This window comes from Euprymna scolopes, chromosome 38 (genome assembly GCF_053919585.1).
Source record: "Euprymna scolopes isolate OS-2025 chromosome 38, ASM5391958v1, whole genome shotgun sequence".
Taxonomy (NCBI): domain Eukaryota; kingdom Metazoa; phylum Mollusca; class Cephalopoda; order Sepiida; family Sepiolidae; genus Euprymna; species Euprymna scolopes.
The window spans coordinates 81,371,677-81,383,775 of NC_136519.1; the positions used below are offsets into that span (position 1 = coordinate 81,371,677).

Genomic DNA, 12,099 nt, shown 5'->3' on the forward strand with positions numbered 1-12,099 from the left:
TGGCAATTAAGCTAGACGGAATATTCCGCGTTTCATTCTTCTCCGAAGCGATCGTACAATTTATTGGCTTTGTTGTGTTCCTTCTTATGAAGCCGATTTTTAAATTTTACTTTTTAATTTTAATCATGAATTATCATCTTACTATATATATATATATATATATATATATATATATATATATATATATATATATATATATATATATATATATATATATATAATTGTCTTCATTCGTGTGTTCAGCACCGGAAACATATCACCAACATGAACTACGAAAATGCTCTTTTACATTTTAAACACATATTAAGTATATTCTAAATATTTGACATTTGTGAATACTTTCTGAAGAGAGTGCTTCACAGAACGTCTGAAACGCTTTAAAAACTATTTCAATGATTTAAAAACATTATGACAATGATCTAAACATATTTTTAAATGAAAAATCAAAACACGGAATAATAAAATAATGTTAAAAAAATACATACACACTCTTGTTGGTGACCTCTCTCATTTAAATATATATATATATATATATATATATATATATTATATATATATATAATTTGATAAAATCAACAGTAGGTTCTCTACAGTGCAATGTAGACTATAATATATTGTGGACTAAGTTACTGCAAGGAGGCATGAAAACCTTCCTCTCAGTACAGTGCGGTTGGTCCACAAGTAAAGCAGGTAGTCAATCGATTTGAGTGAAAAATAGACGATTTCACCGATTTCAATGACATTAACAATCTGAGAGTGTGAAAAATTTGTTGATCATCATTCAATCCCGGGCAACGTCAGGTCCTTCTGCTAGTTTTATCTATTATTATTTTTTTTTTTAACATACGCATAAACATATGGAATTTTTGCTGACATTGTGTGACTTGCGCTGTTGCTTGTGTCGACGTCAAATGTTCACACATGCAAAAAATAAATACAGGTGCCTTCAATAAGTTCGCAGACATTTTTCATATGCTCACTTTTATTGATAGTACGCACATGAAACTCTAGTCCCCTTCAAAGTAATCTCCTCCGGCTGCAATGCTCTTGGTGTACCATTCTAAGAACTTCTGGAAGGCCCTATGGAAGTCCTCTTGTCTGAGCGTGTCAATAACACTTGTCACAGCCTCTTCTATTTCCTCAATTGTCTAATAACGACAGCCCATAAGTTTTTCTTAGAGATTTAACTAAAGGTCACAGGGAGCAAGGTCTGGCTTATACGAGAGTTAGGAACTGTCTTGATGCGCATCTTGGTCAAACACTCTGTGACAAGGATGGACTTGTGAACTACACCCTTAAGACAAACTTCACGCAATTCTTCGCATCTTCAGTTCCTTACGAATAATTATGTGTACAGTCCCCACACTGACATCAAACTCTGCACTGATTGTCTCTCTAGACGCACGACTGTCCATATCCATGAAATTCATATTTGGCGAATCAATTTTGGTTTTCTAACTTTCTTATTCCTCCCAAATCTCTCATCATCCCTCACAGGCTCCCTGCCTTCCTTGAATCTCGTATGCCATTCAAAAACTGATGCTCAATTCATGTAAGATGGTCCAAAAGCAGTCTAAAGCATTCCATACGATTCTGTAACATTTATCACAAGTTTAAAGTAGGATTTTATTGCATATCGTACTTCTGAATTGTCCTCACGACAAGATTGCATTTTTGAAATTCACCAGCTGAGATAATCAGGCTTTAGTAGGGTGTATTCCAATTGCTGCTGTAGCTGTTCATTTGAACCCGAAATCATAAAAATTGGTCAGTCATCTCATAAGATGTATAACAATAATATACTGAATTTTTACAAAGTCTACGACAATTTTAAATGCCTGAACAAAGAAGTCTTGCAACTTATTGGAGGCACCGCGTACATTAATTTACCATTAGTGTTCATCGCTGTCGTTGCCGTCTTCTATGCACGCACGAAAAACAAATATGAATACATTTAATTTATGTGTAAGTGTTGAGAAAGTGTGGCTACCTACTAGACATCGTTCTTAGGTGTTTTTAGTCATCACAGGGGATTGGCCAGATAAGCTTAGTATTGTAATGTTGTGACCCTTTGGGCTGTGATCATAACGTAGTATCTGTGTTAACTGTGGCAAGCAAGGCCAAAGATCAAAACATTATTATTATCATCATTATTATTATTATTATTATTATTATTATTATTAATAATAATAATAATAATAATAATAATAATAATAATAATAATAATAATAATTGATTTGAGCCACGGCGGGTCCCTGGATCAATTATTATGAATACAAAAATAAACAATTAAATTGGGCAAAAACGATTGGCATATATAATACAATAATATCGCAAAAGGAATGTGAAAATAGAAAATAGATGGAAGCATTATTTTTGGTTTGCATAAACAAATAACTAGATTGGGGTTACATCAGCTGTTGATCTGAGACACGCAATGAGACACGTGACGAAATGTAGATTTGGGGAGATTCTAGGAGTCATTAGTTGGACATCAGAGGGAGTGGACGACTCAAGAGTTGGTCTCTCCATAGCGCAGGGGGCGCCGTCACTTCAGGCATCCAAGATGTAAAACCGTGTAATCTCTGAAAATGCCAGCGGGATCATGAAAATAAATGTTCGTAAATAACTCAGGTATGTGTTTTGTTATTTACATCTGTTAAAAAAGAATTGTTTGTCTACAACTATTTCAATAGTCCACGTCAATCGTTTCCTGTTAGAACTGTTGCATAAATGTTAAAATATACACAATAGACGATCAATGATACGACGTATATACATACACGCATTTACACGTACATGAATATATAGACAAAATATAAAACCCAACGATTCAACATGTACGTCATTACAGAACGTAGCAATACACACAACGTAACAGTATTAGGATACTTCGTCCGGCAAGCGTTCAAAATAACATGGTATTTGAAACCCAAATAAGATCCCTTCAGCATAGTCATACACTGTTTCATATGCGAAATGATGCACCTTTTCGTAATGATGCTATCTCATGTAACAGCATTAGTTTGGATACTCCACCAGACTAGATAGATTCTGGCCATAGACTTTGACAATACAAAGATATAACCACACCACAAATAAACTATAACATAAGGTCAACCGAGGAGCGAAAAAAAAATCAATCTTCTTCACTGTTGGTTGTCGACATAGACTGATAACCTGAGTGTCCTACGTTTAAATCCAGTTCATTACACAGAAACACTTTCACTTAGAATGTTGGCAACCTTCACGTGGTCCTTCTTGTCAGTACCCGATGTCTTTCTAGAAAGCATTTTAACTAGAAGGATATCGATGAAAACAATGCTAATACTAGAATCATCTGATTGATATGAAATGCACGAAAAGCTAAAAGGCGACTTATATTGAACCCTAACCCTAACACTAATTTGATATCTATACACACCACATAGAAATCAGATGCAAGTCATGAGAAGGCCATCACTCGATTTCAGAAATCTTACTCAAATGTATTAAAACTAAAAAGAAGTAATACTATTGTATTAGTATTATATAGAACATGTATTTTTAGTATTGCGTAGTATATGTATTATAGTATATAGTATTATATTGAATCAACATAATTAGTATTATATATCAATAGATATACATTCTATCCAAGTTTCTATAGGATATCTATTTTATTAGTACTGTATAAAATCATTGATTACGTCATTTTACCGCTTCAGAAGGTATCTAACTCCAAATGCAATTCTTTATCTGTATATGAGCTAAATACGTGCAAAAGTAAAGTATTGTTGCCACGTATGGGCAGGAGCTGCTCGAGGCATTCTATACTGCCTTGACAGTGTTCAAGACCAGCTTCGAAACCTGGTAGGTGATGCCCCTTTCTCTTCTATGCGACCTCTTTCCCACAGAAGAAACGTTGCAAACCTGTCTCTGCTTTATCGTTATTTCCATAGCAAGTGCTCGTCTGAGCTTCAATCTATGGCCCCCTGCTAAACTTTCACAAAAAACTTGTCTAGCTACAACCAGTATCAACAATTTCCCCACTCCCTATCTAAATGTAAATTCCATGAACAAAGTTTCTTTCCTAGAACTGCCCGCCCACGAAACTATGTCATGCTGGCCTGCTTTTCAGCTGACTACGACATGGTCGTCTTCAAGTCCAATGTAAACAAGTTTTTATTGAACAGTCTCAAATTGTACCTAATTTCTACCGCTAACGATTACTATGCTATTGTCCTGGTGATCTCCGCAACCTACTAATACTTGTCCTCAAGTTGTTTTCGAGCCTTGATAAATGATGACTCCCTTGTAAAAAAAATATCTAAAGGAATAACTGTGAACATTTTACGCACTGATACTTACGAGGTGTTGTGATTTGGACCACGTTGGATGGTACGATGGTATGACGATTCCCAAGTTCAGCGCTGATCTTGAACGAATAGTTCGTCAATGGATCCAAATTGGTTACTTGCAATTTTTTGTATGCGGAGGAAGGAAATCCGAAACTGTAAAGTCTTTGTTTCATCTTATAAATGGTCAGTTTGTAAGAATGGATGGTTTCTGACGTAGAGAATCGCCATGACAGTTCAATTGTTGAAAAATTCAATACCCTCGCTTGCACTTCCGGTGCTGGAACTGAAATAAGTTAAAACTATTTTATAATTAAAACAAAATTGTGAATGCGAAAACACATTTTAAACATATCTAAATTATATTTCTCTTTGTCAGTCTCTCCATCTGTTCCACTTTTCTTCGGAAACTACAAGGCCGAGTAATATTCTTCGGAAACTACAAGAGCGAGTAATCTAGTAATATTCCGGACCTTTCTTATAATAAGGTGCCTCGAATTAAGTATTATGGTATCTGTTCCATGCACAGTTTAGAATTAAAAGGATGCAGTATTTAATGCAAACATCCAATGATTTTGTTCTTTTTATCCGACTATATTCTTATTAAAACACCTTAAACTTCATGCAACAATAAAACGAAATATTTTGAAATATTCTATATCCGAAAACAGGACGACACAATGAGGCCTATACTAAATTTGCGTATTTATTTTATAATAAAAAAATAACTTAATCTTCTTTATAGAAGTCATTTGTAATGTTATTTTATATATTATATATACCCAATACTTTTAGTGATATTAACATTACTATTAGTAGTAGTAGTATTAATTAAAGCAGTTAATGGAACGAATAGAAATACAATCCTAATGAATACTTCCGGTTAGATTATTTTGAAATCCAAATGACAACTTCCGGTAAAGTTTAAACATGAATACCTAAGTACAGATACGTCATATAGATTCAATTAAATACAGACGTTCATTTTTAAAATACATTTTTTATTAAATAAATATTTGTTTTTTTTTATTTGTGGAAGACAATTCTATAGAATACTAGACTACCCGCTGACCCGTTGGGTCAGTATATGTTTTAAGCTAGCTATGCAATATTGACTGTACAGAATTAATATATGAACGTGATGCTCGTGACGGAAAGAAAATATTTTTATGCAATTCTCGATCTATATAAGAGCCAAGTTCGTCCCAGGATGAAGTACTGTTGACACATCTGGGCAGGAGCTGCTAGAAAGGACTTATCCTGCCTTGATAGAGTTCAAAATAGACTTCGTAGCTTCATAGGAGATGTCCTTTTTTCTTCCCTGCAACCTCTTTCTCACAAAAGAGATGTAGCGAGTTTGTCTTTGCTTTATCGTTATTTTTATGGCAAGTGCTCGACTGAGCTTCAATCTATGGTCCCCCTCACCAAACTTTCACAAGAAACATTCGTTTAGCAGAAAACACTATCAATAATTCCCCCCACTCTTTAACTGTGCCTAAACCTAAACGTAGATTCCATGAACAAAGCTTCTTTCTTAAAACTGCACGCCTGTGGAACTGTCTTCCGTTTTCCTGCTTTCCAGCTGACTACAATATGGTTGTTTTCAAGTCTAATGTAAACAACTTCTTGATAAGCCGTTCCCTTAAGTTAACAAATTTACTGAATTTCCATTACTGACAATTACTATATTGTCCAATTGACTACTGTGCACTCTTTAACCCTAATCCTCGAGTGGCTCCTGGGCCTTGATAAGTGGTGATGTCTACGTAACAAAAACAATTACGTAAATGGATGAAGAACATATATAGCAGTTATATTCTAATGTTTGAGTTAAAAACATTTATAGCAGTTATATTCTTATGTTTGATGTTCACAAACATATTATTATTATATAAAAGTTTATAATTTTATTATAAAAGTTTATAATTTTATTATAAAAGTTTATAATTTTGTTATAAAAGTTTATAATTGTATTATAAAAGTTTATAATTTTATTATAAAAGTTTATAACTTTGTTATAAAAGTTTATAATTTTATTATAAAAGTTTATAATTTTGTTATAAAAGTTTATAATTTTATTATAAAAGCTTATAATTTTGTTATAAAAGTTTATAATTGTATTATAAAAGTTTATAATTTTGTTATAAAAGTTTATAATTTTATTATAAAAGTTTATAATTGTGTTATAAAAGTTTATAATTTTGTTATAAAAGTTTATTATAAAAGTTTATAATTTTGTTATAAAAGTTTATAATCTTATTATAATAGTTTAAATAAAAACTATTTGAATAAAACTTCGGTAATTTTTTATTTGGTTTCCACTTTTACATTTTCCTTTTAAATAACGGCCTCTAAAAGTTGTCGGGTATGCTGAAAATGAATATCGCGTGTAAAATGTCTGTAAATAAGTAGTTTTCCGGATATAAAACAATGTAATTCCTTATGTAAAAAAAAAAAAATGGTGGCCATTTTTGTACGTGTAGCGCGTCCCAAAAATATGCGAATGGCTTCGTAAACAAAGAAGTGTGACTCTTAACGGAATCCAGTATGACATAAAGCATTTATCGTAAGTCATCGACTATGACTTCTGCCTGTTTTTAATAGGCAAAAAAGTCTATTGTTTGCATAATCTTCAAAGTATTAATAAACATTTGCAAGTAATTTTAACGTCTTTAAACTACCCATTATGGAATCAAGTGGAATAAAAGACTTTAAAATAGTTTAAATTGTAAAAAATCTAAAGCAAATACGTAGAAAAGTAACTAATGTTGCCTTTGGTAACAGTTACTTATTGTACGATTTTGTTGTTGTTACATTTATAAAAATGTTAGATGTTTCTGGAGAGTTCTAACTTGCAATGAAAATACAATAAAAATTTGGGATGCTAAAAATGTATATGGCTTTTATTACCATTTTTTTATATTAGAATTTTATTACCGTTTTGTTTATGTTAGAATTCTAAACTTGGAACTCATAAACCGGAAGCGGGTAGACGGCTTCACCGCCCAAGCAAGACGATTTGAGTTTTATATTATAATAGATATGGAATACAGACAGTTCTATAAAATAAATGGAATATAGAAAGTTTTATGAAATAGAGGAAATTCGGACAGTCCTGTGGAATACGTGGAGTACAGACAGTTCTATGAAATATGTAGAATGTAAACAGTTCTATGAAATATGTAGAATGTAGGCAGTTCAATGAAATACGTGGAATCTAGACAGTATTGATGAAACGTAGCCAGTTCTTAGAAACATGTGAAATGCAGAAACGTCTACGGAATATGTGAAATGCTGACAGTTTTATGGAAAATATAAATATAAACATTTCTTGTAAATATGTGAAATGTAGGCAGTTCTTAGGAATATATAGAATATAGACGGTCCTTTGGAATCGATCGAATGTGGAGAGGTTTTTTTGGATTTATCTATTAAATATTGCCAATGTTTATTTTTTTTTTTTTTTCATTTTTCTTAAACTTTTTCTTCTAGGGGATGGGACATCCAACCAGATGTCTGACATTTACCCCTATTTTAGTGAGTCCAACCAAGAGATCTTTTCAGGATTCTAGCCGTCCCTTTCAGTGCAATCGTTTGTATTTCACTTGCACTTGGTTCACCGGGTATGCTTGCTATGTACTTTTTAAAGTTCTTTTTCATAAGCCCAGTTGCTCCTATGATGACTGGTATAATTGAAACGTCTTTTAATTTCCAATTTCGTTTCATATCATACATAAGTCCTTGATACTTTGTTATCTTTTCCCTCTCAACTCTGTTAAGCCCTGTATCATTGGGTACACTGACCTCTATTACGGTCGCTTTTTTGTTTGCTCTGTCCCAAATCACTATATCTGGTTTAACAGCTGCGTTTTCAAGATATGTAGCAGTAGGGATTATGTAGTCATAGTGAATAGTGTAGTTGTCATTCCCAACTGTTCGTTCGGGTATATGTTCCCAGGAGTTTATTCAGATTGTGTCTCAACGTGGTGTATCATGTATCATGTATCATGTGCCTAATGTACATGTAAAACTAAGGGAGGTAATAATACAAAAAATGAAATCATATAAAAACAAAGATACACTTTGCATCATTTGAATTATTCGAACTACTATTGTCATCTTGGATGTTATTCTCATGACGTTTCGGTCGATGTAACATTCGACCTTCTTCAGGGACATCTTGTCGAAATCTGTATCCAAAGCGGAAGTCTATACAGTGCCTTTGATCCTTTATTTCATCCAAAAGAATCATACTAACTTAAAATCAGAGAAAAAAATACTCACTTAAAATTTCTATCCGGCCATGGCTGACAGAACAAGAACACTCTTCCTCTGTGCATGTAATAAACGGTTCAGTTCGAAATTGCATATAGATTGCCGAGTGTGACTAAAATATTCATGAGTTTGACCATATTAACCGAAATAAAGTCGAAGAATCCATCATAAATGTATTATTATGTTATCATGAATTTATTATCTATAAAAGAGTAAATGTATGTATGTGCGTGCAAATATTAAACCGATAAACTCTTAAGCTACTGGTCACATGACACTGAAATTAACAGGAAATAGTTATCTTACACCAAGGATGGTTTATAACGAGTAAAATCTTTGTTTGGATGGATGAATAACGCGTGCAGAAATATATCAGCAAGTTGAAATGCAAAATGTTCATGTCAACTTTCCGACATACTTCTATTACTTGTGCGCATACGCAAATTCAAAGGCAGCTTGAAGTGGTTCAATTTTAAATCTTTCTTATCTATCTCGCGATAGCCTAAATGGTAGGGAGCACAACTGAAGTGCTAAAAGTTTTGGTTTCGAATCTAGCTGATGGTGGCCAATTCATTTTTTAAAAACAGTTGAAATCAGTAGTATATATATTACAAGTAGATACAATATAATATTCAATAGAGAATTGGCTCTGTAATAATAAATACGAAAACTGCTTGAATTAAAATATATTTAAGCGTGTTTTACGATCGGGAAATGCCAGGCAAGACCGGACACCCCTTGCTAGTTATGTGTAAAATATCATCCAAGATGAGATTAGTAGTAGTAGTAGTAGTAGTTAGTAGAAATTAAAATAAGCCAAATAATCAATCCTCATCGAAAAAATTCTGAACCATAAAAAATATACTGTACCTATAACATATGTAATATTCGTGGTTCCTACGTCACCGAATTTATCCTTAACATTTAGAGGAAGAGAGTATGTTCCACTCGAATACGGAGGTGTTCCAGACGCCAGTAGTTGTGTACCATTGGTGATGAACCTTAGACCTGTTTAATATACGGAAAAGAAAACATTATTATTGAGATGAGTATTATTTATTAATTTATTTATTGCGGACTATTATCCTCGGCTTTCTTCGTTGTTGTTTCGCGACGTTTCGGCCAACTATTCCTCTGGCCTTCGTCAGGTGATAACCGCGACGGGATAGGAACTCTGAATCTCCTAACTGCAGCCTTAGCAATTACTGCCTTAAATAGTTGTCATCTCACCACGCTTTTGGCCAAGTAAGCCTCTGGCCGGCTTTGGGTAGGATTGAAACCGCTATCTTCAGACAATGCTCACCTGGAACTGTAGAGATTCAACATCTCTATCCACTGAGCCACGGGCCCCGAAGGGCGATCAAGGGTGTTTTTTTTTTCTTATAAATCCACGTTTATTTGTTATCTGATCTTCCATGGTCGGGTCCGTACCGAATAATATATATATATATATATATATATATATATATATATATATATATATATATATATATATATATGTACTATTTAATTGGAATTCATTATTGAGATGAGTATTATTTATTAATTTATTTATTGCGGACTATTATCCTCGGCTTTCTTAGGTGTTGTTTAACAACGTTTCGGCAAACTATTCCTCCGGCCTTCGTCACCGTGATGAAACGACAACAACTGTGGAAGTCAGTAATTGCTGAGGATACAGTTAGGAGATTCGAAGTTCCTATCCCGTCGCGGTTACCACCTGACGAAGGCCAGAGGAATAGTTGGCCGAAACGTCATGACACACCAGCTAAAAAAGATGAGGATAAAAGTCCGCAATAAATAAAAATGAACAAATAACACTCATCTCAATAATGAATTCTAATCAATAAAAAATATCGAATTCAATTAGTTTGGAGAAAGTTTTATGCTTCAAGGTCTTAATATCTTCGAATATTTCAGCATTGGGATTGGTTGTGTTTTACGGTATGTAAACCCTTGTTGGGGCTATTAAACCCTTGTTGGGGCTATTAAACCCTTGTTAGGGATATTAAACCCTTGTTGGGGCTATTTAATGTAAAATTTAGTAATTTTAGAAAACAGCTTTTCTACTTCAAATTCTTAATGTCTCCAAATATTTTATCATGGAGTTCGGTTTGGTTGTTTTGTAGAGGGAAACTGTTGTTGTTTTTTTTGTTTTTTTTTACTTTGCAGAACATGATTGAGTTTCGCAAACAAAAAGGAAGAAAACAATAACATTAATACTTGCTGTATATTAAAAAAGAAAGTCAGTCTCTTCAGACAGCCTGATCTGTCAGCACCAGGACATGGGTGTGAGAAATACGGTTATGTCTGTTGACTGATGTTGGACGCCTTTATCTAGTGCTCGCTGCATGGTTCACATTTTTTTTAGGTATTACATCACTCTCAGCGATCCGTCTAGCATACACTCCATAAGCAGACAACATGAACCTTCGTTTATTCATCAACGCTTCGTGACGTCATGGGTCGTGCCTTGACGTCACTGTTTTACGTTACTTTGACCTCACATAACTTTACACTACATTTCTTTCTGGCATCTTTCCGTGTGGATTGTCCATCCATTGGTTGATTTTTTTTTCTCGTCCCACATCTGTTCCATGCACATGTCTAAAATAAGGTGTATCCACGTATCTTATCTTGAGTACTTATCTTTGTGTCACTTTCATTTGCACTTAGTTCAACTCTTGTAAAGATTAACACTAGCCGATGTACTCGCTACTCGACATAAGATCATCCATTATGTAACATCAGAAGCACACTAGGTGTGGTTGAAAATACTCAACCGCTTGAGAACGAAAATGAGAGCGAATAAAATTTTCTTTGGTGTGGTAGATGCACACTGTGTTCAAAACACAAAGGTCTGTAGGTCGTAACACTCTGCCGCAAATACCGGCTTGCTAGGATAATAGTATACAGTGACCTGCGCAACAAGAAGATATTTTTACTACATTAGAAAATGAACACAAGGCAAGGGACAAAATAAATGTCATCTTAAAACTAAAGCATGACAGACTAAAAAATAACCTACCATTTGAAAAGAGGCGTATGTGGCGAAAGAAAACGCTAGTTTAAACTTAAGCATGATAGACCAACCAAAATACTGTTTCAACCTTAAAAATGAAAGATCAGATGAAATGCTATTCACGACAATGAAAATATTATTTCAAACTTAAGTGTTACAGACCAATGGACTAACTGACATACTTTTACATAGTTAAGACGTATGACAAACCAAGAAAATGCTATTCCAAACGTAAGCGTGACAGACAAACAAAAAACACCCGGGTAACGCCGGGAACCCAGGCTAGTTTTAAAACCAAAGCATGACAGTCGAAAAAAAAACATACCATTTGAAAAGAGACTACAAATAAAATATTATTTCAAACTTAAGCGTTACAGACCAACGTACTAACTGACATAGGTTTTTACAGAGTTGTGTTGACGCATTTAATATCTCAGTTAAAACGTATGACAAACCAAGAAAATG

General features: G+C 33.7%; 1 protein-coding gene across 1 annotated transcript in view; it reads right to left on the reverse strand.

Moving 5' to 3' along the window:
* The window catches only part of LOC145263218 (uncharacterized), a 198,280-nt gene that overhangs the window by 142,659 nt on the left and 43,522 nt on the right, over window positions 1-12,099 (reverse strand). Inside the window, exons 7-8 of the mRNA XM_080120302.1 lie at window positions 9,483-9,620; window positions 4,351-4,623 (exon numbers count right to left, since the gene is read on the reverse strand). Coding sequence (XP_079976428.1) covers window positions 4,351-4,623; window positions 9,483-9,620 — 411 coding nt within the window. The remainder of the gene's footprint in view (window positions 1-4,350; window positions 4,624-9,482; window positions 9,621-12,099) is intronic.